The following is a 27,945-nucleotide window of genomic DNA, read 5'->3' as shown; positions in this document are numbered from 1 at the left end:
ACCGGCCAGGGCCGGTATTTAGATTCTGAGCCTTGCATCCTTTCTACTGTCTTATATGTTGAAGTATCCACTGGTACTTAGTAAACAATATTAGGCTATTTGTGTGTGCACTCAGAAGGATATCTATGATCTAAGTCTGAGGTCCCCAAACTAAGGCCCGCGGGCCACATGCGGCCCCCTGAGGCCATTTATCTGGCCCCCGCCACACTTCCGGAAGGGGCACCTCTTTCAATGGTGGTCAGTGAGAGGAGCACTGTATGTGGCAGCACCGCAAAGCGTGGCATCACTCACGTACAGTACTACTTCCGGTGACGCGGGACGCACGCTTCACGGCTCTGGAAGCGCGTCATATCACTTGTTATGGCTAGCAGTGACAAATATGGAACCGGACATTGACCATCTCATTAGCCAAAAGCAGGCCCATAGTTCCCATTGAAATACTGGTCAGTTTGTTGATTTAAATTTACTTGTTCTTTATTTTAAATATTGTATTTGTTCCCATTTTGTTTTTTTACTTTAAAATAAGATATGTGCAGTGTGCATAGGGATTTGTTCAGTTTTTTTATAGTCTGGCCCTCCAATGGTCTGAGGGACAGTAACTGGCCCCCTGTGTAAAAAGTTTGGGGACCCCTGATCTAAGGAGTCAGAATCCAGTGTTATGAGTCCATCTAATGTTCTGCAGCTTTTTCCTTCGCTTTACGTGATTTGTTGAATTAGTGACTATGAGCCACCAAGGAACTGTTCCCTCAAGTCTCACTTGAAAATATTGAAGGGCCTGACCAGGTGATGGTGCAGTGGATAGAGCGTCGGACTGGGACGCAAAGGACCCAGGTTTGAGACTCCAAGGTCACCAGCTTGAGTGCGGACTCATCTAGTTTGAGCAAAACTCACCAGCTTGAGCCCAAGGTCGCTGGCTTGAGCAAGGGATTACTCAGTCTTCTGTAGCCCCCCAGTCAAGGCACATATGAGAAAGCAATCAGTGAACAACTAAGGTGCTGCAATAAAGAACTGATGCTTCTCATCTCTTTCCATTCCTGTCTGCCTGTCCCTCTCTCTGACTCTGTCTCTGTCACACACACACACACACACACACACACACACACACACACACAAAATATATATATATATATATTTATATTTAGATGGATGGGCTGGATTGACCTGAAATTGGGTTCCCACAGGGTCCATCTATTCATGGTGAAGGGATTTGATCAACATATTTTAATGGCTAACTTTTTTCAAAGTTTTTAGCATGAAGCTCTGTGTTCTCTGTAATTTCCAGGGAGTTTGCACTTGTAGAAGTTCTTGCTTGAACCCCTCATTCTACCCAGAGGTCCCAGGAGTGCTTGTTGGGATATCTGTCAGCCAGTGCTGCTGAAAACAGCTCTGGGGAAGCAATGCAGGCACCACAGGGACCTAGATAAAGATGCCGTATCCTGGGCCCCACTGTAGACCTGCAGAACCGCCACTTAGAGTGAGGCCCTCATCCCCAAGGGATCTGCATGCTTATTAAAGCTAAACTGTTCCCCAAGGGTTTCCATTAGCTCTCTTGAGGTGTTTTATGAAATGGTATCACCTGTGCCCTCCCCCACAGAGTTGGACAAATGCTCTGATTAGACCATGATTGTTGTTTTAATGACTGCTTCAAGTGATTCTCTGGTGAGCCTGGGGGTTAGCAAAGAGTTTCTGGGACTCTCTTTTGAGAGTGGGGAGCAGGGATGGTCAGGGGAGGTGACAGGGTGTTGTGTTGGGTTTGGGCGTTCAGGAGAGCAGCGCCCATTTTCATCGCTGTGGGAATGATGTGTGTGGGAGGAGAGAGCACATGAGACAGGAAAGAAAAAAACTCAAAAGAGTTTGGTCTTAATGCAGGAGCTCATTTTACGTGACTCTCCTGTGAAGGACAGGAGAGGGTGCTCTTTCCAACATTTCCAGGTCCTTCTGTCTGTGACTGAGGTGGAAGTGGATAGAGGGGCTGTGTGGACACCTGTGGTGACACATTCTCCAAATGAAGACTTGACTCCTCAACATACTGTCCCCTGAGAGAACAAGCAGGAGCCGGACCAGGACAGAATGGCTGCTTCTCAGGTAAGCGATGTGTCCTGGGCAGAGGCTGTGTTTGCTTTTCCTCCTAACTTCAGTGGATTTAGGACCTGAAACCTTTAATTCTCTACTTTTGATATTCCTGCCTAGTGAGGTTCTTTTCATCTAATTATTTTCCTCTTATGATTGTCAAGGTCAACAGTTTATATACTTCTTGCCTTTGCCCAACAGCCTTCTGTGGATACTCTTTTTTTTTTTTTTCTTTTCATTTTTCTGAAGTTGGAAACAGGGAGAGACAGTCAGACAGACTCCCGCATGCGCCCGACCGGGATCCACCTGGCACGCCCACCAGGGGCCACGCTCTGCCCACCAGGGGGCGATGCTCTGGCCCATCCTGGGCGTCGCCATGTTGCAACCAGAGCCACTCTAGCGCCTGGGGCAGAGGCCACAGAGCCATCCCCAGCGCCCGGGCCATCTTTGCTCCAATGGAGCCTTGGCTGCGGGAGGGGAAGAGAGAGACAGAGAGGGAAAGCGCGGCAGAGGGGTGGAGAAGCAAATGGGCGCTTCTCCTGTGTGCCCTGGCCGGGAATCGAACCCGGGTCCTCCGCATGCTAGGCCGACGCTCTACCGCTGAGCCAACCGGCCAGGGCCTGTGGATACTCTTTATCCAGGCTCCTGAGGGCATGAAGAATGCCTACCTGGAATTAATGACCTTCAGCTATTGAGAACATCCCCTTTTGTGACAGATCAACTTGGGAAGGCACCATGTCCAATATCCCTATGGGGATGGGTCAGAGGCCCAGGTATCAGTGACAGTGAAGAAGTGAAATGTAGGCTCACGGTTTATATGCCTACAGCATCAGCTCTGTAGATCGGGATTAAGGAATGGCACATTTAACTAGAATGGCATTAGTGATAAGAATAGCTCAGGTCTGACCTGTGGTGGCATAGTAGTGCGGAGGTTGCTGGTTCAAAATCCTGGGCTTGCCTGGTCAAGGCACATATGGGAGTTGATGCTTTCTACTCCTCCCCCCTTCTCTCTCTCTCCCTTTCTCCCTCTCTACTCTCTAAAATAAATAAATTAAAATTTAAAAAAATTCCTTAATAAAAAAAAAGAGTAGCTCAGAAAAAAATTTTTTAATTTATTTAGTGAGAGCAGGGGAAGCAGAGACAAACTCTCACATGTGCCTGGACTGGGATCCACCTGGCAAGCCCACCAGGGGGCGATGCTCTGCCCATTTGGGCCCTTGCTCCATTGCAGTGGGAGCCATTTTTTAGTGCCCGAGGCAGAGGCCATGGAGCCAACCTCAGCGTCTGGGGCCAACTCTCTCCAATCAAGCTATGGCTGCAGGAGGAGAGGAGGAGAGAGAGAGAGAGAGAGAGACAGAGAAGCGAGAGGGGGAGGGTGGAGAAGCACATGGGCGCCTCCCCTGTGTGCTCTGAGAATTGAACCTAGGACTTCCACACTCGGGGCCGAGACTCTACTGCTGAGCCAGCCGGCCAACGTCCTGTTTTCATTTTGGATCACATTATGAACTCGACCTGTGGTCCCTTGATAAATATGTCGTTTCTTTCAGAGACTGTTGAACTTCATGGATGTGGCTGTAGATTTCTCTCAAGAGGAGTGGGAATGCCTGGACCCAGCTCAGCGGAAACTGTACACAGATGTGATGTTGGAGAACTGCAGGAACATGGTCTCCCTGGGTGAGGATGACTTCCTTCCAGAGCTTCTCCTCTACCCACAGGGTTTGTTTCCTTCATTAGGAGACCTTCTCCTTGAACCTTCTACTCTGAGTGGTCGACTTTCAGAGTCCAGCCCTCAGGGAACTAATTGGAGATATACTGGTGTAGAAAAGAAAGGCTTCATGCATGGTATACTTGAACTGGAAACTCAGGATCTGAATACTATATGTTGTCTCTAAAGAGTAAAGGTGCTATCAGAAAACAGTAGTTTGGGAGGTTTTTTCTAGAATACTTTGATATTCTCTAATTATTCTCACCTGAGCAAAAACTGCATTGGAAATTGTAGAGTCTCTATCAAACTTCATGTTGTTATCATTATTATTATCTTTAAAGATTTTATTGATTAATTTTATTTTTTAATTTATTTTTATTTATTTGTTTTTTTATTTAAGAGAGAGGAAGAGAGAGAGAGAGAGAGACAGCCTCCTGCATGTGCCCCAAGTTAGATCCACCTGGTATCTCCTTTCTGGGGCCAGTGCTCTGCTCATCTGGGGTCATGCTTGCAACTGAGCTATTTTTGGCACCTGAGGCAGAGGCTCCACAGACCTATCCTCAGTGCTCGGGGCTGCTGCATTCAAATCAATCAAGCTACTGCTGCAGGAAGAGGAGAGAGAAGGGAGAGGGGAGGAGAAGCAGATGATTACTTCTCTTGTGTGCCCTGACCAGGAATCGAACCCAGGACTTCCATATGCCGAGTCAACACTTGACTACTGAGCCAACTAGTCAGGGCCTTGATTGATTTTAGAGAGAAGAGAGAGAAAAAGAGAGGCAGGGTGTGGGAGGAGCAGGAAGCATCAACTCTCCTAGTTGCTTCTCATATGTGCCTTGATCGGGCAAGCCTGCTATTTTGAACCAGCGACCTCTGTGTCCCAGGTGGATGCTTTATCCACTGCGCCATCGCAGGTCTGGCAAAACTCATATTATTTTTTTCTAATAAACAGGTCCTTCTGTCTCTAAACCAATCCTGGTCATGTTTTTGGAGCAAATGAAGGATCACTGGGATGTGGCGAGAAGAAAGACACTATCCTCCCACCCGGGTAGGTGGGATGAGGAAGCAAATGACACAGGTGAGAGATCTAAAGGTCAGGGAGGAGGGCAGACCTTACAGTGTGGTTGGGAAGCTGCTGCAGTGGAAAGGGCTGTGAGAGGCCCAGGTGTATCCCTGTTGTCATGAGGGACAGCTGGTCTCCAACACGTCCCGTGCTCCTGCGTCTTCTCGGGACTCTGCTTTTGCTCCAGTGACCTCCGTCATCACATTAGCAGTGGGGGCGGGGTCCTCCCCTTTGATGGTGAGGGCCGCCATGGTCTGACTCCTCTTCCATTGCTTTGGGGACCTGGGAATATTTGTACATGTTGCTGAGGAATGGTTTTTTAAACTTTAAAGAGTTGGTTTTATCTCATGTGAAGGGTTTATGAAAGAAATGGTTGATATTCTAGAATTTGTTGCATAAATCCCAGGAACAGTAGAGATAGTTGTCATGTTCTCTGCTTTATAATTTCTAATCCTGTGGAGGTTTCCACCATGACCCTACCATGTTTAGACTGATTCCATCACAGCACAATGTACCTCCCCAAAGTGAAAAACTCTTAATTTTGTTTCACTTCAAAATGTCTTTGCTTTGTATGGACTAACAAATTTCTATTTTCTATTCCACAGTTTGTCTGTGTTAGAATACTTTAATATTTTCAAGTATCTCTTAGGGTCCTTCAGTAGGGTACTGCCATAGGTGACCTTAGAGTGTTGCCCAGCAAGTAGGAAAGTGTCCACTGTCACCTGCTTTCATCATCACTGTCATTCTGTACTTCTCTCCTGTCCAGTTCAGAGCTGCCGGGACTGTCCTGTGTGTTTTCACTTTCTTGTTAGATCTTTGTCATAGTTGTGCTTTGGGATTCACAAGTGCTGATACAACATACTGGAATGTTCTCCTTTGGTAAGAAGTGAGATTCAGAATTTTGGGGCACTTCATATTTAGGAAAATGTTTTCTTCCTCAGTTTAAACTTACTTCAGGCAAAAGCAATAGTTAGGTTTTTCATTTGATTTTCTCAGCAGTTTTTTTTTTTTTTTTTTTTAATAATTTTATTTTTTTAATGGGGTGACATCAATAAATCAGGATACATATATTCAAAGATAACAAGTCCAGGTTATCTTGTCGTTCAATTATGTTGCATACCCACCACCCAAAGTCAGATTGTCCTCTGTCACTTTCTATCTTGTTTTCTTTGTGCCCCTCCCCACCCCCTTTCCCTCTCCCATTCCCCCCCTCCCCCCCCATAACCACCACACTCTTATCAATGTCTCTTAGTTTCACTATTATGTCCCACCTACGTATGGAATAATACAGTTCCTGGTTTTTTCTGATTTACTTATTTCGCTTCATATCATGTTATCAAGATCCCACCATTTTGCTGTAAATGTTCCGATGTCATCATTTCTTATGGCTGAGTAGTATTCCATAGTGTATATGTGCCACATCTTCTTTATCCAGTCATCTATTGATGGGCTTTTTGGTTGTTTCCATGTCCTGGCCACTGTGAACAATGCTGCAATAAACATGGGGCTGCATGTGTCTTTACGTATCAATGTTTCTGAGTTTTGGGGGTATATACCCAGTAGAGGGATTGCTGGGTCATAAGGTAGTTCTATTTTCAGTTTTTTGAGGAACCACCATACTTTCTTCCATAATGGTTGTACTACTTTACATTCCCACCAACAGTGTATGAGGGTTCCTTTTTCTCCACAGCCTCTCCAACATTTGCTATTACCTGTCTTGCTAATGACAGCTAATCGAACAGGTGTGAGGTGGTATCTCATTGCCGTTTTGATTTGCATTTCTCTAATAGCTAAAGAAGATGAGCATCTTTTCATATATCTGTTGGCCATTTGTATTTCTTCCTGGGAGAAGTGTCTATTCATATCCTCTTCCCATTTTTTTATTGGATTGTTTGTTTGTTTGTTGTTGAGTTTTATGAGTTCTTTGTATATTTGGGATATTAGGCCCTTATCTGAGCTGTTGTTTGGAAATATCATTTCCCATTTAGTTGGCTTTCTGTTTATTTTGTTATCAGTTTCTCTTGCTGAGCAAAAACTTCTTAGTCTGATGTAGTCCCATTCATTAATTTTTGCCTTCACTTCTCTTGCCTGTGGAGTCAAATTCATAAAATGTTCTTTAAAACCCAGGTCCATGAGTTGAGTACCTATGTCTTCTTCTATGTACTTAATTGTTTCAGGTCTTATGTTTAGATCTTTGATCCATTTTGAGTTAATTTTTGTACAGGGGGAGAGACTGTAGTCCACTTTCATTCTTTTGCATGTGGCTTTCCAGTTTTCCCAGCACCATTTATTGAAGAGGCTTTCTTTTCTCAGCAGTTTTTAAAAGTATGGCATAAGTAGTCTCAACTGTTTTTTTTAAAGATCAGTTAGTTAGGGTTCTTTTATTTAGAAATAAGGTTTGTTTTTCCATAGGATGGATTACAGCAGGGGTCCCCAAACTTTTTACACAGGGGGCCAGTTCACTGTCCCTCAGACCATTGGAGGGCCGCCACATACAGTGCTCCTCTCACTGACCACCAATGAAAGAGGTGCCCCTTCCAGAAGTGCGGCAGGGGGCCAGATAAATGGCCTCAGGAGGCCACATGCGGCCCACAGGCCATAGTTTGGGGACGCCTGGATTACAGCCTACATATTTTGTGTAAAAATTGTGAAATATGTGAAAAAATTTCATGATTTATATGCTTCTTATTAAAAATTTTGTAGGTCTAATTTTGAATGATTATAACGCACGTCTTGTGAAAATTTTCTGCCATATAACAGATGTCATGATGAAAATGCTTGCTTTTCATGGGGGCACACTCACAGTTGGAATTTATAGTTTTATATAGAGGCTTTCTTTTCTTAAAGAGAAAGACAGGAAGGGAGAGAGTTGTGGCACCTTAGTTGTTCATTGATTGCTTTCTCCTATGTGCCTTGACCAGAGGGCTACAGCAGAGCCAGTGCTCAAGCCAGTGACTATGGGGTCATGTCTATGATCCCATGCTCAAGCCGGCAACCTTGGGGGTTTCGAACCTGAGTCCTCAGTATCCCAGGCAGACACTATATTCACTGTGCCACCACCTCCTGGTCATGAGATTTTTTAAAAAAAATTATTTATTTATTTTAGAGAGGAAGGGGTGGGGGGGAGAGAGAGGAACATAGCTCTATCTGTTCCTGTATGTACCCTGTGATCAGGGATGGAACTGGCAACTTCTGCACTTTGGGACAATACTCTAATCCAGGGGTGGTCAACCTTATTATACCTACTGCCCACTCTTGTATCTCTGTTAGTAGTAAAATTTTCTAACCACCCACCGGTTCCACAGTAATGGTGATTTATAAAGTAGGAAAGTAACTTTACTTTATAAAATTTATAAAGCAGAGTTACAGCAAGTTAAAGCATATAATAATAATTACTTACCCAAGTACTTTATGTAGGATTTTCACTAAGTTTGGCAGAATAAATCTTTATAAAACAACTTAGTATAGTTAAATCTATCTTTTTATTTACATTTGGTTGCTCTGCTACTGCCCACCATGAAAGCTGGAATGCCCACTAGTGGGCGGTAGGGACCAGGTTGACTACCACTCTGCTAATCAGTTGCGCTATCCAGTCAGAGTTCTTTCCCCATTTTAAATTGGATTGTTTGCTTGTTTGTTGCTGAGCTTTGTGAACTCTTTATATAGTTTCAGATACTAACCTTTTATCAGAGCTGTTGTTTGTGAATATCATCTCCTATTTCGTTGGCTCTCTTTTTGTTGTCACTTTCTTTTTTTTTAAATTTATTGATTTTAGAGAGAGAAGAAAGGAGAGACTAATAGAAACATCAGTCTGTTCCTGTATGTGCCCTTACCTGGAATTGAACTCACAACCTTGGTGTATTGGGACGATGCTCTCACCAACCAAGCTATCTGGCGAGGGCTGTTGTCAGTTTCTTTTGCTGTGCAGAAGCTTTTTAGTTTGATATAGTCCCTTTCATTTATTTTTGCCTTTATTTCTCTTGCTTTTGGGGTCAAATTTATGAAATGTTGTCTATGTCTAAGATTTATAAGTTTAGTACCTATGTTTTCTTCTATGTAATTTATTGTTTCAGATATTTATTTTTATTTATTTATTTATGTTTCGTATTTTTCCAAAGTGAGAAGCAGAGGGGTGGGTGTAGACTGGCAAACAGATTCCCACATGCACCTGACCAGGAATCACCTGGCATGCCCACCAGGGGGCAATGCTCGGCCCATCTGAGGCACTGCTCCCTTGCAGCCGGAGCCAACCTAGTGCCTGAGGCAGAGACCACAGAGCCATCCTCAGCGCCCTGGCCAATTTTGCTCTAATGGAGCTTTGGCTGCAGGAGGGGAAGACAGAGACAGAGAGGAAGGAGAGGGAGAGGGGTGGAGAAGCAGATGGGTGCTTCTCCTGTGTGCCCTGGCCGTGATCGAACCCGGGACTTCCACACACCGGACCAATGTCCTACTGCTGATCCAACTGGCCAGGGCCTTTAATTTTTTTTTTTTAATTGATTTTTAGTGGGAAGGGAAGTGGGGAGCATCAACTCATAGTAGTTGCTTCCTGTATGTGCCTTGACTGGGCAATCCCAGGGTTTCGAACCAGTGACATCAGCATTCCAGGTCAACGCTTTATCCACTGCACCACCACAGGTCAGGCTAGACAAACAATTTTTGACGAAGGAGCCAAAAACATACAATGGAGAAAAGAAAGCTCTTTAATAAATGATACTGGGGAATTCGGAAAGCCATAACCACTTTTTTTATTGCAGAAACAACACACATTTATTTCTCACAGTTGAAAGCTGGAATGTCCAAAATCAATGTGCCAGCCCATTTTGTTCCCAGGTGATGGGCCCTGTTTCTCGCTTGCAGATGGCTGCCTTCTTTGTATCCTCAAATGGTGGAAAAAGTTTTCATAACTTTTTAAAGGCAATTAAGAGGTGTTGATGTGTTTTATCTTTTATTCAGCTGAGGCAGTGATCCCTTGCTCAAGCCAGCAACCTTGGGCTTCAAGCCAGTGATCTTTGGGCTAAAGCCAGCGACCATGGGGTCATGTTTATGATCCCATGCTCAAGCCGGCAGCACTGCACTCAAGCTGGTGAACCCGTGCTCAAGCCAGTAACCTCAGGGTTTCAAACCTGGGTCTTCGGTGTTCCAGGCCAATGCTCTATCCGCTGTGCCACCATACGATCAGGTGTATCTTTTCTTCATTTTGATTTCATATTGTATATGGTGTTAAATAAGAGTCCAAGTTTTCTAATTCTCTTACATGTGAACATGCAATTTTCTCAACATTATTTGTTTATGAGAATATTTTTTCTTATTGTATGGTATAGGCTGCCTTTTTGAAAATCATTTGGACATATTCGTAAGAAGTTCTATGCAGGCTTCTTATTGTATGCTGCTTCATTATTCTCTTTCTCTCTCAATGTCTGTATTACACATTTGATAACAGTAACTTTAGAAATTTTTTTTGACAGGCAGAGAGAGAGAGGGATAGACAGACAGGAATGGAGAGAGATGAGAACCATCAATTCTTTGTTGCAGCACCTTAGTTGTTCATTGATTGCTTTCTCATATGTGCCTTGACTGAGGGGTTACAACAGAGTAAATGACCCCTTGTTCAAGCCAGCGACCTTGGGCCTCAAGGCAGCGGCCATGGGGTCACATCTGTGATCCCACGCTCAAGCCAGTGACCTGCACTCAATCTGGTGAGCCCGTGCTCAAGCGAGAGGAGCCTGGCGACCTCGGGGATTCGAACCTGGGTTCTCCTCATCCCAATCCGAAGCTCTATTTACTGCACCACCGCCTGGTTATGCTGGAATAGGTTTTAAAATCAGGCAGTGTGAATCCTCTGTCTTTAGACTTTCTGTGATTGTTTTGGTTACCAGGTGTCCTGTGACATTTCATATTAATTTTATTTTAAAGTAAGTTTTTGTATTTTTGCCATAAGTGTCATTGCAATTTTGATAAGGATTGCTTTGAATCTTCAGATCACCTTGGGTAAACATTCCGATTGAGGATCATGGGATGAGTTTTTTCATTTATTGATTTCTTTTATAATTACACCCAGCTATATTTTATATGTTTTTTTCATGCAAGTTTTCTACCTCCTTCATGAAATGAACACTGAAGTATTTTATTCTCCTTTATGCTATTATTAAGGAAATTACATTCTTAATTTTTTTTTCCTTTTTATTTGTATTTTTCTACAGAAAGACCACTACCATCATGGGTTGGTTTTGTAGCCAGCATTCTGAGAAATTAGTTTGATTTCTTTTTTTTAAAATGTGGATTCTGTATTTTTGTAAGACACAATTTGGTTACCTGTTAACAAGGATTATTTTATTTCCTTTGTTGTTATTATTGAGGTGTACTTAAAACATTTTAAAGTTATAACAATATACTTTAAGCTGATAACATCAACTGCATACAAAAACTTTACTATTTCTCATTTTTACCGCTTGTAGCCACTTAGGTTATTTATCACTTTACATATTTTTCTTGCACATATCTTTTATGTTGCATACCTTATCCGTTTAAGATTTTAATTGCTTTTCATTTCTTTTAAGATTTTATTAATTGACTTTACCGAGAGAGAGGAGAGAGAGGAGTGGGGAACAAGAAGTATGAACTCATAGTTGATTCACTTTTAGTTGTTCATGGCTTGCTTGTCATATGTGCCTTGACTGAGCAAGCCCAGGGCAAGGAACTGGTGACCTCTGGGCTCCAGGTCACACTGCAACCACTCTACCACCGCAGGCCAGCCTAATTGCTTTTATTTTTTAAAGTTCTATAGGAGAAACCAAAGTGATTTGTGTTTCATCATTAGACCACTATGGAATTTAATATTTGTGTATATATGTACATGTATCAGAGATCTTTATACATTTTGTGTTGTTTAGAATTGAGAGAGACAGGAATATCGAGCTGCTCCTGCATATGCTCTGATCGGAGAATCGAACTACCAACCTCTGCACTCTGGGACAGTGCTCCAACCAACCGAGCCATCTGGCCAGGGATTAATTTTTATTGATTTTTAGAGAGACAGAGAGAGGAAAGGAGAGAGAGGAAGGGAACAAGAGGGGAGGGGGAAGGGAATCAATCGTGTGTTGTAGAAGAAATTTGTTATGCATTTTTCATGGGGCAGGTTTAATGATGAGAGAGATCTCATGGTTTTATAGCTTGAAAAGTCTTCATTTCTTTATTGTTGAAGATCAGTTTTGTCAGATGTAACATTCTTGGTTGGTAGTTTTTTTTTTCTTTTATCAGTTTAAATGTTTTCTCCCATGCTTGCTCTTTCATGAAGTTTTTGTTGAGAAACACACTGATAATCTTAGAGAAGCTTTTCCATCACAAGTAATTTTTTTAGTCCTTTCAGCATAGTTGTTTATGATTTATGATATTTTGATTGTCTTTCTGTTGACGTTTTTATATTCATCCTATTTAGAATTTCGTGAACTGGTTGAATTGGTGTGTCTGTCCAAATCTTAAACTGTTAATTTTTTATGTAAGCTATCTGCCCCTTTTCTCTGTCGTCTTACATGGGGTCCACTTAATGTGCAGATTGGTCAACTTGTTTATGTCCCATGAGTCCCTTATGCTGACTCTACTTTTCCACATTTTTGTTGGTCTCCCTGTTTTGAAGTTTATAGTGAACTGTGTACAAGTTGTCTCATTTTTCTTCAGTGTAATCAGATCTGGTTGAGGATTCTGCTGGTTTGCTAAATCAGGAATTGTGTTTTCAGCTTCTAATTTCTATTCAGCTTATTTTTATACTATTTTTCTTTTTGTAATTTTATGTATGTCATGCAGTTTTCCTGATATTATGTAGTAGTTGGTCTTGTTTACTCTTTTAGCTTTAAGATAAGTCTTTGTAATTCTTTGTCACGTAACTAATATATCTCCATTAACATAGTCACAATTTCTATATTTATTTTGTTTTTCTGTTGCTCTGTATGTGCTTATATCGTTTATTGTGGTTCAGGAATTGTAAACCAGGCTTTTATCATCTTGCTTTCTAGAGGTGAAAACTAACAATTAGCTGTTCTAAAAGTTGTAGTTTCTGTCAGACCTGTTCATGGGATGTATATCCTCTCTTTTATGTTTGTTTGTTTGTTTGTTTTAAGAGAGACAGGGAGACAGGAATGTCAAGCTGTTCCTGTATGTACACTGACCAGAGACTGAAACAGCAACTTCTGAACTTTGGGATGATGCTCTACTAAGCTGTCTGGCCAGAGATTAATTTTTTATTTATTAATTGATTTTTAGAGAGATGGATCAAGGAAGGGAGAGAGAAGGAGGGGGAAGAGAAGCATTCATTTTTGTTCCACTCATTCATGCATTCATCGGTTGTATCCTGTGTGTGCCCTGACCAGAATCGAACCCACAACCTTGTCATTTTGGGATGATGCTCTAACCAACCGACTAACTGGCCAGGACCTATTCTCTGTTCCTTGTCTGTATAAATACCCTGTTTAACATATTCTGTTTTTTTGTTAGAGCCCATGGTATCTCTCTAACCTTGATATCTGACTTTAGTCCCTTTGGTGTTTGAACAATTACCTACTTTTTTTTTTTTTTTTTTTTTTTTCATTTTTCTGAAGCTGGAAACAGGGAGAGACAGTCAGACAGACTCCCGCATGCGCCCAACCGGGATCCACCCGGCACGCCCACCAGGGGCGATGCTCTGCCCACCAGGGGGCGATGCTCTGCCCATCCTGGGCGTCGCCATGTTGCGACCAGAGCCACTCTAGCGCCTGGGGCAGAGGCCACAGAGCCATCCCCAGCGCCCGGGCCATCTTTGCTCCAATGGAGCCTTGGCTGCGGGAGGGGAAGAGAGAGACAGAGAGGGAAAGCGTGGCAGAGGGGTGGAGAAGCAAATGGGCGCTTCTCCTGTGTGCCCTGGCCGGGAATCGAACCCGGGTCCTCCGCACGCTAGGCCGACGCTCTACCGCTGAGCCAACTGGCCAGGGCTTACCTACTTTTTTTTTTGGTAACCACTATAGTGCATTCACTGTATGCTGCCATTCTCTTAGCACTCTGTGTCATACAAAGCAAAAACAGGCCTCTCAAGAAGCAGTAAAGCAGCCTGACTGGGCAGTAGCGCAATGGATAGAGAACCAGACTGGGACACAGAGGACCCAGGTTTGAAACCCTGAGGTCACCAGCTTGAGCACGGGCTCGCCAGGTTGAGCACGGGGTTGCTGGCTTCAGCAGGGGATCTTAGACATGACCCTTGGCCACTGGCTTGAGCCCAAAATTCGCTGACTTGAGGGCCAAGGTTGCTAGCTAGAGCAAGGGGTCACTTGCTCTGCTGTAGTCCCCCAGTCAAGGGACATATGAAAAAGCAATCAGTGAATAACTAAGGAGCTGCAACAAAGAGCCACAATGAAGAATTGATGCTTCTCATCTTTCCTTTTCTGTCTGTCCCTCTCTGTCTCTGTCACACACAAAAAATAAGAAAATAAAGCAGCCATATCATTGAATACACAGTACCATAATTTCTTTCTCTTCCAAGAAGAAACTGGGAATTGGGAGTTTTCTTACAGTATTGCCATGGCCTGTAGGGTGGTTGAGCAGCTGTCTTTAGCAAATGTAAGCAACTTGTTATTCCTCTTTAATGTGAGTCTTTCTCATTTTCACCTTCTTGTGCGTGCTGTAAACTTCTAACTCAAGCCTGACCTGTGGTGCTACAGTGGATAAAGCATTGACCTGGAATGCTGAGGTTACTGGTTCAAAACCCTGGGCTTGCCTGGTCAAGGCACATACAGGAAGCAACTATCATGAGTTGATGCTTCCTGCTTCTCCTCCCTCTTTTCCTCTCGCTCTCTCTTTCCTCTCCTCTCTCTAAAAGTCAATAAATAAAAATTTTAAAATATATTTATTCTGATCAGGAGGTGGAGCAGTAGATAAAGCATCGGACTGGGATGCAGAGGACCCAGGTTCAAAACTCCAAGAACGCCACCTTGAGTGCAGGCTCATCCAGCTTGAGCATGGGCTCGCTGGCTTGAACACAGAGTTGCTGGCTTGAGCATGGGATCATAGACATGACTCCATGGTCACAGGCTTGAGCCCAAAGGTTGTTGGCTTGAAGTCCAAATTCACTGGCTTGAGCAAGGGGTTACTCTGTCTGCTGTAGCCCTACAGTCAAGGCACATATGAGAAAGCAATCAATGAACAGCTAAGGTGCCACAATGAATAATTGATGCTTCTCATCACTCTCCATTCCTGTCTGTCTGTCCTTATCTGTCGCTCTCTCTGTCTCTTTGTCTCTGTCTCTCCCCCAAATATATATATATATATATTTATAATATATATATTTTATTAATATATATTATATATATATATTATATATATATATTTATTTTTAAAAAGTACAAAAAAACTTCTAACTCAGTCTTGGAGTACTCAGAAAGGTATTTGGGTCAGCAGTACTGGTAAGTTCATGTCTCCTTGGAAGAGTGAAGCTTTGGTAGTTTCTTTTCTAGCATTATGTTTAAATCCTCTGATTAGGATTAGTTTTTATACTTTACAATGTATAGTCTATTTACCTATTGTAGGTGTGATAATTTATTTTGTATCTTTCAGTTCCGTTATCTGAAGACAACCAGGTTTTGTTGCAAAACCCAGGAATCGATTTATTTCATAAAGTAATACCGGTAAGATATGGAAGGTGTGGCTTTGTGAATATATATTTAATAAAGAACAGTAATTTGAGGGGGAATGTAAAGAGAAGAAACTATGTTAATGTGGACAGAACTAAATTAGGACCCTTATTTATAGTAAAATTTTTGTTACCTAAAGAGGTAAAAGGTAATGTTACACGTCTTAAGAAAACACTTACTAATAGTCAGATACATTTGCAGAACAATGTGTTTCTGAATGTAAAGACTGAAAACAATTTTTAAAGGTATATATTCTGTGAATGAAAATGCACACACTCTAGAAATTTACCTAATTCGTGGTGTGAATAATCATTTTACTTGTTTAAAATGTAGGGTGGAACTAAGCTTTCAGTCAGTCATTTCTAAAGTAAGTGAATTATAATGCACATAAAAAATATAAATGTGATCCAGTTGGCAATTTCTCTAACAAGAACTCATTATTCTTTCACTGAGATAAATTTCCCCCCAATCTCTATAATTTTAATAAAATTGGGAGTGTTTTTTATTGGCTGACCTGTGGTGGCACAGTGGATAAAGCATCGACCTGGAATGCTGAGGTCGCCGGTTCAATACCCTGCACTTGCCTGGTCTAAGGCACATATGGGAGTTGATGCTTCCTGCTCCTCTCCCTTTTCCCTCTCTCTCTCTCTCTGCCTCTGTCTCTCTCTCTCTCTCTCTCTCTTTTTCTCTCTTTCTCTCTCCCCCCTTTATAAAATGAATAAATTTTTTTAAAAAAAATCTTGGACCTGACCTGTGATGGCTCAGTGGATAAAGCATCAACCTGGAACACTGAAGTAGCCAGTTCAAAACCTTGCACTTGGCCCTGGCTGGTTGGCTCAGCGGTAGAGCGTCGGCCTGGCGTGCGGGGGACCCGGGTTCGATTCCCGGCTAGGGCACATAGGAGAAGCGCCCATTTGCTTCTCCACCCCCACCCCCCTCCTTCCTCTCTGTCTCTCTCTTCCCCTCCCGCAGCCAAGGCTCCACTGGAGCAAAGATGACCCGGGCGCTGGGGATGGCTCCTTGGCCTCTGCCCCAGGCGCTAGAGTGGCTCTGGTCGCGGCAGAGCAACGCCCCGAAGGGGCAGAGCATCACCCCCTGGTGGGCAGAGCTTCGGCCCTGGTGGGCGTGCCGGGTAGATCCTGGTCAGGCGCATGCGGGAGTCTGTCTGACTGTCTCTCCCCGTTTCCAGCTTCAGAAAAAAAAAAAAAGCCTTGCGCTTGCCTGGTCAAGGCACATGTGGGAATTGATGCTTCCTGCTCCTCCCCCCTTTCTCTCTCTCTCTTTCTCCTCTCTCTCTAAAAATGAATAAATAAAATCTAAAAAAAAAATCTTAAAGAATTTTATTTTGGTCACAGTGGTTAATCTAATTATACAGGTTCAGGTGCCTAATTTTACAACACATCTCTGCACCGTATTGTACGTATATCACTCCCCTCCAGCAGGCACCTTTTTTTATATAGCCATCATGTTTTAATTGGTATCACAGAATAGTTATTTGGGGACAAGTTACATGTCTAATAAATTATAGCTGGCAATAAAGGCCTTTCTATCTTTATTGATTACCAGAGTATATATTATGGAGATAGAAGTTATCAGTACGGTGAACATTGGAAAAACTTGAATGAAGAGTCAAATCCTAATATACATCGGACAACTCACCTTCCAGAAAACCATTATAAATGTGGAAGAGGCATTATTCAAAGGTCAAATCACAGTATACATCAGGTTATTCATATTGAAGAGACGACAAACAACTATAATCAATGTGACAACTCTTTTAAGCAGTCTTCAAATCATACTGAACAAGAGAATATTCACACTGGGGAGGAAGCTTATAAATGCAATCCTTGTGAAAGCGTCTTCAGTCAGATATTTAATCTAAGTGGACACAAAAAAATTCATACTGGAGAAAAACCTTTCAGATGTAAAGAATGTGGTAAAACTTTTAATAGGCCTTCAGGTCTTATTCAGCATGAGAAAATTCATACTGGGGAGAGACCTTACAAATGTAGAGAATGTGGCAAAGCTTTTAGCCGATCTTCAAACCTCATTGTACATCTAAGAATTCATACTGGAGAGAAGCCTTACATATGTGGAGAATGTGGCAAAACCTTTAATTACTGCTGGGGTCTTACCCAACATGAGAGAATTCATACTGGGGAAAAGCCTTACAAATGTAAAGCATGTGGCAAAGCCTTTAAATGGCGTTCATGTCTTCCTCTACATGAGAAAATTCATACTGGGGAGAGACCTTACAAATGTAAAGAATGTGGTAAAGCCTTTATCCGGTCCTCAAACCTTACTGTACATGAGAGAATTCATACTGGAGAGAAGCCTTATAAATGTAGAGAATGTGGCAAAGCCTTTACACAATCCACAAAACTTACTGATCATCAGAGAATTCATACTGGAGAGAAGCCTTACAAATGTAGAGAATGTGGCAAAGCCTTTAGACGGTCCTCAACCCTTACTGAACATCAAAGAGTTCATACTGGAGAGAAGCCTTACAAATGTGGAGAATGTGACAAAACCTTTAACTATTGTTGGGGCCTTACCCAACACAAGAGAACTCATACTGGAGAGAAACCTTACAAATGTAGAGAATGTGGCAAAACCTTTGTACAGTTTTCAAAATTTACTGACCATCAAAGAATTCATACTGGAGAGAAACCTTACCAGTGTGGAAAAGCCTTTAGACAGTTCTCAACCTTTACTGAACATCAGGAAATGCATGCTGGAGAGCAGCTGTACAAATGTGGAGAATGTGACAAAACCTTCAGAAGGCCCTCAACCCTTACTGAACATCAGAGAATTCATACCGGAGTGAAAGCCTTATAAATGATTTAATCATGGAGATGTATATTTGGATATGTATACTTAACATGTATTTTAAAGTCTTTTTGTTTTCTTAAGGTTTTATTTATTGATTTTACAGAGGGAGGAATGAGTAGTATCAACAAATAGTGGCTTCACTTTAGTTGTTTATTGATTGCTTGTCATTTGTGCCTTGAATGGGGTTTCAAACTGCAACCTCAGCATTTCAGGTAGACACTCCATCCGTTGCACCACCACAGGCCAGGACAAAATTTATTTTATATTGATAGTTTTTGAGATATTTTGAGAAGAAAAGATTCATTTGCATATCAGTTGATGCTACCATGTTTTTATTCCTAGTGTGTATGAAATCATGAGGTTGAACATTGCTTCTTTAAAGATCTGTGAGCTCTTATATATTAGGTGGGTTTCAATCATACCTACTTTTTCATTGATGATAGAGGACATCTTAATGCACAATGTATGAATAAAATCTTATTGAAGACATAGTTTGTGGTTGACTTAGAATATTGTAGTATGTCACCATGGAAAGTATCTTTTAGGGATTAATGTAAGACCTAGGAACATTATGCATTTTACCTACTTTTCCCAAATTCTCTTTAAGGAGTGTATAGTGGTAGTTGATCAAAATCCTGAGGTATCTTTATAATAGTTATAGAAAGAAGTGATGAATATTAATTGATGTGGTTAAAATTAAAAAGGGTATCTGAGAAAGTATAGACAACTATTCATAAGTGCATAAAGTTATCATTCATTCATTCATGTTTGCTAAATAATTAGCCTGCATTTTGAAAACCAAAGAAAGTCCAGCTATGAATTTATTATATCAGGACCACAAGCATTATTACTTCTCAAGTGATTGTGATATGTGTTTTGACTAATGGTCACACAGTTGGTTTGTCATACTTTATTCAGACTATGTGTGAACATACTATTCTCACTAATAAAGCTGAGTGAATTTGAGTGTATTCATGTGTCCGACTCTATTCAAGTTGTTGTTAATGATATAGTATTTGGTGATGCAGTGCAATTACTTTATTAGCAATCTCTTTCCCCATTATTTAATTATTTTAAGTTATTTTTACATTATTTAAACATAAAGTAATATGAAAAGATTTCTCTATTGATACAATTTTTTTTTTTACCTACTGGGACATTATGACAGTTGTTATAGAGATCACCTGAGAGTTTCTGGGAGTTCAGCTAAGCTACTTCATGATATTTATTTTCTATAGTAAGGAGTCTTGAACTGACAGTGCCTTCTCCCAAAATTTCATGCCCTAGACAAGACCTCAAAGTGGCACAGTTAAATGTAAGTTCCTGGCATGACATGACATGACTCTCCAGCTTTCACCGTGAATAGCCCTTAGATAAAATCTCTGCACAGCTTACCAAAACCTTGCTCCTTTTGATTTAGTGCATACAATCTACACTTAGCTCGAGAATCCCAAAGAGTCTGCCTAAGAACCCTAAGAAAGGCACAGGTCCTGTTTCTGGCTGCTCCCTGGCATCCTGCTGTGGCCTCCACATGTAGTTTCTCCAGGCATGGTGTGTAGTTCCTCCAGGAACAACTCACCTTGTGAGTTTTGTTTCTGTTTTGTTTAGTATTTGTGACAGACAGAGAGAGGAAGGGAGAGAGATGAGAAGCATCAATTCTCCTTTGTGGCACCCTAGTTTCTCATTGATTGCTTTCTCATACGTGCCTTGACCCAGGCGGCTATAGCAGAGCAAGTGACCCCTTGCTCAAGTCAGCAGCCTTGGGTCCAAGCTGGTGAGCCTTGCTCAGACCAGATGAGCCCACGCTCAAGCTGACGACCTCCGGGTTTTGAACCTGGATCATCTGTGTCTCAGTTCGATGTTCAATCCACTGCACCTCCACCTGGTCAGGCAAGGCTTGTGAGTTTTAAACTTGTTTCAATTTTCCTCATGGTCTTTTCTGTAACTGCTGCTCACCATCTAATAAAAGTGTTGCTCTGCTTAACAAATATTAATTTGTTAAAAAGTTCACACAAGGCCTGACCTGTGATGGCGCAGTAGATGAAGCATCGACCTGGAACGCTGAGGTCGCCAGTTCAAAATCCCAGGCTTGCCTGGTCAATGCGTGTACAGGAGTTGATGCTTCATGCTTCTCCCCACCTTCTCGCTCTCTCTCTAAAATGAATAAAGTCTTAAAAAAATTTTTTTAAGTCCACACAAGTGTAATTAGAAGTTCTTTTTAACTTTTGAGCCTATATATTTTTCTGCACATGTCCTTTTATTGAACCCACATAAATGGATTGACATGAATTGAAGCACAATGAATGTATTATGTACATATACTAACCTATGATGTAATGAGGAATAAGACTGAGGAAGAAGTGTGTGTGTATGTGTGTACACATATCTTCAGAGAGGGAAAGTAATAGATCAAAATAGGTAATTTAAAAATAAATAATGATTGACTAGCCAACTAGAAATTTTACAGGTTTATATTGTAAGTCATTTTCCCTACATACTTTATTGTGCGTTTATTTTCCCCAATCTCATGACTTGGTTTGAGAAAGTCACATTGCACGTGTCTTTACTTTCCTGTGTTTCTTTCAAAACCTACCATGTGATTTACTTATTTTATAGATCCTGAAATACTGCTTATGTAACCTGCACAGGGATTTTTTGAATGGTTTTCAGAAAATTTAGTGGAATACAGAGATCACCTGGGAAGTGAAGGTAGCTTCACAGAGAGTACATGAAGTTTTAGTTTATTTAGTATGTTTCCTCTTCTCCTTGTATTAGCGACTATTAAATTAACATTGTCAAATTATAAATATTATCACTTTTTAAAAATTCTCACTTCTTTTAAGTGATGTCATCAACGTTACTTCCTCTTCCCTGCCAATGTGGTCAGCTGAATTCTTGGTGATGTGATGTTAACTTGTTCTTCTGACATTTACATGAAGTGCACACACACAGGACAGTGCTGACACTCCAACAGAGGCTCCGTAATGAAGAGACCTGAGTCCCAGTAGCAGTGAGGCTGCAGGGCCAGGTGGGAGATGACTAACACCCAGGGTGCCGAGTTGGCATGAACGCAGCATGTGGAGCGAGGACACCTGTTACCAGGCTGCACAACTGGCTCAACTCAGAGAACCAAGTTAGTTTGTTTCATTTTTCATTTCCTGTTTCTACTCATTTTTATCCTCAGCTGCAGAGACATCACAGTCAATCTCCTTTGAACTGGTACTGCCACAGTGTCTCACTGCTGTTCCCCTCCTACATCAGCCACACAAGCCCTTGTCAGTTCTGATCAATAGTTTGGAATATTTCTAATGCAATGACTCACATCAGAATCTGGGGAATAATTTGCATTGTATTTTTTTTTTTACCAAGTATGGAGCCCGCCACTTACGTTTTCATGCTAAATACTTTTGAGTGTGAATATTGATTTTTAGAAAGGAAGAAATTGGTGTCTGCCTGACCAGGTGGTGGTGCAGTGGAGAGAGCCTCGGACTGGGATGCAGAGGACCCAGGTCCAAAAACCCGAAGTTGCTGACTTGAGCATGGGATCATGAACATGACTCCATGGTTGCTAGCTTGAGCCCAGAGGTTGCAGGCTTGAGCCCAAGGTCACTGGCTTGGATGTAGTCCCCCCCTTCCCCATCAAGGCACATATGAGAAAGCAGTCAATGACCAACAAAGGTGCTGCAATGAAGAATTGATGCTTCTCATCTCTCTCCCTGTCTCTATCTGTTCCTCTCTCTCTGTTTCTGTCTCACAAAAAAAGAAATTAGTGTCTGTATTTGATAATTGGGATGTATCTGGTCCCAATATTAACTGTCCTTATCTGTCCCTCTCTTTGTTTCTGTCACACACCAAAAAAATTGGTGTCTATGCATTTGATAATTGGGATGTTTCTGGTCCCTATATTAATTTGAACACTGAAGAATTTCTCAGGGATACATCATTATCTTCATGTTCACTGAAGTGTAACCGGGCCAAGTTCAACATGGTTTATGCTTTCATATGAATGTAGCCAACTGTTGGTCATTCTTTCCAGAGGAATCCCAGTGAGCCTGGCTGATACTTGTTTGAAAGCTTTTCTTCATTTTGGGAGCAAACCTATTTTCTATGTTCCCCACATTGCCAGTGATATGTTTACTTGCACCACTTGTACCTCGAGTGTATTTCCAGCCCTCACCGCTGGTTCCAGGGACTCACAAGTGCACAGATTTAAATGGAAAAATCCAAAGTCAATTAGCTTTTTTAGTATACTATGCTGGAGGTGTACAAGCTGATAAATAGCAGGGTTTTTTGCATGTGCCCGTTTGAAGGGTCAACACAACCATTATAGAAAGTAGATATTCGATACTGTTCTATACTTTCTGACACAGGTATAACTCACTATATGCAGTATTTGTGTCTACGGACATTGATTGATGTTTTGATGGTTTCATGTTTGTTTTTTCTGTTATAGGCAAAACTTCAGGGCCCAGAACAGTCATAGAAATAGCGTTTCAGCTCAATGGAAGTTGTTCCTTTTGCGGGGTTCAGGACCTTGATGAAGTGTATGTAGCATCCACCGGGTACAAGAACAAACGTCGGAGACTTTCAGGAGTATAGATGTAACTTTATTGGCCAGTTTTACCTGCGCAGGGGCAAATTCCCGAGGTGTCCAGAGACACCGTGCTCACAAGGAGCTACAGATGGGAATCGCACCTAGCGCTCACAGCTAAATCTTTTTATAAGCTAAGCAAGCAAGCCTAATACAGAAGCAGATGTGGCGGTAACCTATTTGCTAAGGGGGCTGCACATAGCATAGCAACAGGGGCTGGGGTCTAGCTCATTGGCGAATTCCAAACCTAAACTTCTGATAAGGGTCTTTTAACCAATAGAATGCAAACGTTTGTCTCTTTTTCTTTTTTTTTTCTTCTCTCTCAGCTTCCCAGAGTCCCTGTCTCTGCTTCTTGAATGACCTTGGGCATGTTACTCCTTACAAAACAGGAGCAGGACCTGCCTGTAACCCTTAAGTTCCCTGTTCCATTAGTGCCCTGCTTATTTTCTGATCTTCTCTTGGTCCTTACAGTGTACTTTTTTTTTTTTTGAAAGGCAGGAGAGAGTAACATGAAGCTGCTCCTATATGTGCCCTGACTGGGAAATTGAACCTGCAATCTCCATGCTCCAGGATGACGCTCCAACCAACTAAGTTATCTGGCCAGGGCTTAATTTGTATTGATTTTTAAAGAGACAGAGGAATGAAGAGAGAGGAGAAAGGGAAGAGAAGCATTTATTGTTCCACTCAGACGTGCATTTCTTTTTTTCAGTTGCTTCCTGTGTGTGCCCTGACTGAGGATCAGACTGCAACTTTGTTGTTCTGGGTCAACATTCTTTTTTTTTTTTTTTGAAACAATATTTATTGATTTCAGAGAGAGAGAGACAGAGAGAGAGACAGAGAGAGAGAGAGAGGAACACTGCACTGCTCCTGTATGTGCCCTGACCAGGGATCGAACCAGAAACCTTTGTGCTTCCAGATGATGCTCTAACCAACCAAGCTATCCGGCCAGGGCCAGGTCAACATTCTTAATTGACTGAGCTAACTGGCCAGGGCCTTGATGAAGTGTATTGATGCAGATTATACATTAGTTGATTTTTTAATGTTATTGTTCATTAGAAAAACAAGTGATACAAACACTGCCCCGAAGTTTAAAGGGCATTCTGTGTTCATTTTTGCCAGTTTTCTTTATTGTGAGATGTCAATTGTGACCTGTAAAAAGGCAAAACAGGTGTTTATTAGTAATAATAGTTTTTATATATGTATTTCATTGACCTGCTTATGAAAAAAGTATTTTCTCATGTAATAGTCTCAGAGAACTCTAAGGATGCATATTCAGTTGCTTATTTAATGTAATTTGCAATTAGGTTAAATATAATTATACAAGGCCCTGGCCGGTTGGCTCAGCGGTGGAGCGTCGGCCTGGCGTGCGGGGGACCCGGGTTCGATTCCGGCCAGGGCACATGGGAGAGGCGCCCATTTGCTTCTCCCCCCTCCCCCCTCCTTCCTCTCTGTCTCTCTCTTCCCCTCCCGCAGCCGGGGCTCCATTGGAGCGGGGATGGCCCAGGCGCTGGGGATGGCTCCTTAGCCTCTGCCCCGGGCGCTGGAGTGGCTCTGGTCGTGGCGGAGCGACGCCCTGGCGGGGCAGAGCATCGCCCCCTGGTGGGCAGGGTGTCACCCCTGGTGGGCGTGCCGGGTGGATCCCGGTCGGGCGCATGCGGGAGTCTGTCTGACTGTCTCTCCCCGTTTCCAAAAAAAAAAAAAAAAAAAAAAAAAAAAAATATATATATATATATATATATATATATATATATATATAATTATACAAGCCTGATAATTAAATTTTTATGGAAAGCCAGAGCTGCAAGGAACACAGATACATGGAGATAAGAACGTGAGTACCCACTCTCCTTCCCAGAGAGCTGTGTTTTAGGTCTGGCTCCAAACTGGAATTTCTTCACAATGAGCAGTTCAGAGATGATAATATATTTTTGCTGAGTTATTTTTTTATGTCTCTAGGTTTGGTGTTGAAGGTAGGCAAATGAGGGTAAAGTTGTTCATGTTTGGGTTCCTTCTTTATGTCTATGTTTTTTGTTTGTTTGTTTGTTTTTTAGGTGAGAGGAGGGGAGAGAGTGAAGTAGACTCCTGTAAGCGCCCTGACCAGGATCTACCTGGCAACCCCATCAAGGACTGGTGCTCGAGTACCGAGCTATTATTAGTGGCTGAGTCTGATGTGCTCCAGTGGAGCTATCCTCAGTGCCCAGGACCATGCTTGAACCAATGGAGCCACTAGCTTTAGGAGGGGAAGAGGGGGAGAAGAGGGAGAAGTAGATGTGTGCCCTGACCAGGAATTGCACCCAGGATGTTCATATGCTGGGCTGACGCTTTATGTACTGAGCCACCAGCCAGGGCCTCTCCATATCTTTTTAAACTTGTTATTTTCTCTTTTATTGTAGTCTTATTAGAGGGAATTAATTGATATCCCATAGTTTTGATTTTTAATTTTCCAAATAACTTATTTTGTTAAACATCTTTGTTTTTGGTCATTTATGATCTTGTATGAAAATTCTATTAAAGTTCATTTTACTTTTCCAATGACATTTGATATTTACTATTATATCATATTGGTTTACAGTATACAGCATATTGGCTAGACTTTTATATAATTTTCTTTTTTTTTTTTTTTTTTTTTTTTTTTTTTTTTTTTTTTTTCATTTTTCTGAAGCTGGAAACAGGGAGAGACAGTCAGACAGACTCCCGCATGCGCCCGACCGGGATCCACCCGGCACGCCCACCATGGGGCGACGCTCTGCCCACCAGGGGGCGATGCTCTGCCCATCCTGGGCGTCGCCATGTTGCGACCAGAGCCACTCTAGCGCCTGAGGCAGAGGCCACAGAGCCATGCCCAGCGCCCGGGCCATCTTTGCTCCAATGGAGCCTTGGCTGCGGGAGGGGAAGAGAGAGACAGAGAGGAAAGCGCGGTGGAGGGGTGGAGAAGCAAATGGGCGCTTCTCCTGTGTGCCCTGGCCGGGAATCGAACCCGGGTCCTCCGCACGCTAGGCCGACGCTCTACCGCTGAGCCAACCGGCCAGGGCCAACTTTTATATAATTTTCTTTTTTTTACAGAGACAGAGAGAGTCAGAGAGAGGGATAGATAGGGACAGACAGACAGGAACGGAGAGAGATGAGAAGCATCAATCATCAGTTTTTCATTGTGCACCTTAGCTGTTCATTGATTACTTTCTCATATGTGCCTTGACCGCAGGCCTTCAGCAGACCGAGTAACCCCTTGCTTGAGCCAGCAACCTAGGGTCCAAGCTGGTGAGCTTTTGCTCAAACCAGATGAGCCCACACTCAAGCTGGCGACCTCGGGGTCTCAAACCTGGGTCTTCCGCATCCCAGTCTGACGCTCTATCCACTGCGCCACTGTCTGGTCAGGCACTTTTATATAATTTATAAAGTGATTTTCTCAATAATTCTAGTACCCAGTTGGCACTGTACATAGTTATTACAATATTATTGACTATATTCTTTAGGCTGTACTTTTCATCCCCATAACTATTTTTTAAGTACCATATTAGGTTTTTTGTTTGTTTTTTACCATATTAGTTTTTTGTTTGTTTGAGAGAAAGAGAGAGATAGGAAGTATCAACTAGTAGTTGTGTTGCCTTAGTTGTTCATTGATTGCTGCTTTTTTTTTCTTTTTTAAAAAATTTTTTTAAGTGAGAAGCAAGGAGGCAGAGAGACAGATTTCCACATGCGCCTGACCGGGATCCACCTGGCAAGCCCTCTAGGGGGTGATGCTCTGCCCATATGGGCCATTGCTTCGTTGCAACCAGAGCCATTCTAGCGCCTGAGGCAGAGGCCATGGAGCCATCCTCAGTGCCCGGGCCAACTTTGCTCCTTTGGAGCCTTGGCTGCGGGAGGGGAAGAAAGAGACAGACAGAAGGAGAGGGGGAAGGGTGGAAAAGTGATGGATGCTTTTCCTGTGTTCCCTGGCCGGGAATCAAACCTGGGACATCTACACACTGGGCTGACACTCTACACTGTGCCAACTGGCCAGGGCCTGATTGCTTCTTATACGTGCTTTCACCAGGGGGCTCAGTGTGAACCAGTGACCTTGGGCTTCAAGCCAGCAACCATATAGGATCAGGTCGATGATCCCACGTTCAAATTGGTGACCCCACACTCAAGCTGGTGAACCTTTGCTCAAGCCGGATGAGTCAGTGCTGAAGCCAACGACCTTGGGGTTTCAAACCTGGGACATCAGTCCCCCAGGCCTCCAATATCCCTCCAATGTGGCAATTACCAGTTCTCTGTATTTATGAGCTTGTTTTGTTTTGTTTGTTCATTTATTTTGTTCTTTACATTTCACATATAAGTGAGATGGTATGGTATCTGTTTTTCTCTGACTTCACTTAGTTCAGGGGTCTGGAACCTTTTTGGCTGAGAGAGCCATGAACACCACATATTTTAAAATGTAATTCCGTGAGAGCCATACAACGACCCGTGTACATTACGCATTATCCAATAAAAATTTCGTGTTGTCCGGAGGACAGCTGTGATTGGCTCTAGCCACCCGCAACCATGAACATGAGCGGTAGGAAATGAATAGATTGTAATATGAGAAAGTTTTATATTTTTAACATTATTTTTTATTAAAGATTTGTCTGCAAGCCAGATGCAGCCATCAAAAGAGCCACATCTGGCTTGCAAGCCATAGGTTCCTGACCTGTAGTGGAATAACCCATTGCATGGCCTTGGATGGGAACACAGCCAACAAGAAATGAATGTTTTGCCAAGAAAGTTGTTTTGTGACTTGAAGGCGGGTCACTGAAACAGGTCTATGTGACTGAAGGCAGTTGCTGGGCTTTTCTCAGTAAAACATTCTCATAAGATTTCTGTACTTTCTAAGGTTATCCCTTAAGATAAGGAGAGGAATGTTATGGGATCCATAGAAGCAATAGCAATTAATGCCTTCTGATATTATGTTGTTACTAAGCTATCTTGCAGGTGCACTCCATGTATCTTTAAGTAAAAGTTATGCTTGCTGTTATGCCAATTTCTCAGTAAACAAGCTTTTTGAAGTCTTGTGAAT

At 42.4% G+C, this 27,945-nt stretch overlaps 2 protein-coding genes across 3 annotated transcripts in view; both read left to right on the top strand.

Moving 5' to 3' along the window:
- Positions 1-1,946: 1,946 nt before the first annotated feature.
- On the top strand, positions 1,947-19,290 carry LOC136399258 (zinc finger protein 708-like). Of its 2 annotated transcripts, none has more exons than XM_066374288.1 (5): positions 1,947-2,085; positions 3,618-3,744; positions 4,725-4,850; positions 15,411-15,481; positions 17,054-19,290. In XM_066374288.1, the coding sequence occupies exons 1-5, from the start codon at positions 2,071-2,073 to the stop codon at positions 18,323-18,325; spliced, it is 1,611 nt and encodes a 536-aa protein (XP_066230385.1). In that variant the 5' UTR covers positions 1,947-2,070; the 3' UTR covers positions 18,326-19,290. The 2 variants fall into 2 exon arrangements, with proteins under 2 accessions (XP_066230385.1, XP_066230384.1); XM_066374287.1 differs by having other exon boundaries at positions 3,618-3,786.
- The window catches only part of LOC136399232 (zinc finger protein 420-like), a 96,568-nt gene continuing 70,625 nt past the window's right edge, over positions 2,003-27,945 (top strand). The window contains exon 1 of the mRNA XM_066374227.1: positions 2,003-2,085. Coding sequence (XP_066230324.1) covers positions 2,071-2,085 — 15 coding nt within the window. The 5' untranslated portion in view covers positions 2,003-2,070. The remainder of the gene's footprint in view (positions 2,086-27,945) is intronic.

Source organism: Saccopteryx leptura, chromosome 3 (genome assembly GCF_036850995.1).
Source record: "Saccopteryx leptura isolate mSacLep1 chromosome 3, mSacLep1_pri_phased_curated, whole genome shotgun sequence".
NCBI classification, from domain to species: Eukaryota; Metazoa; Chordata; class Mammalia; order Chiroptera; family Emballonuridae; genus Saccopteryx; species Saccopteryx leptura.
This window is presented reverse-complemented; position numbering and strand designations above follow the sequence as displayed.

Bases quoted from the DNA above. Each gene is read 5' to 3' on its own strand.
- LOC136399258 (XM_066374287.1), top strand. The intron at 3,787-4,724 runs GTTTGTTTCCTT...TCTAATAAACAG, and splicing joins GCTTCTCCTCTACCCACAGG to GTCCTTCTGTCTCTAAACCA. The intron at 15,482-17,053 runs GTAAGATATGGA...ATTGATTACCAG, and splicing joins TATTTCATAAAGTAATACCG to AGTATATATTATGGAGATAG.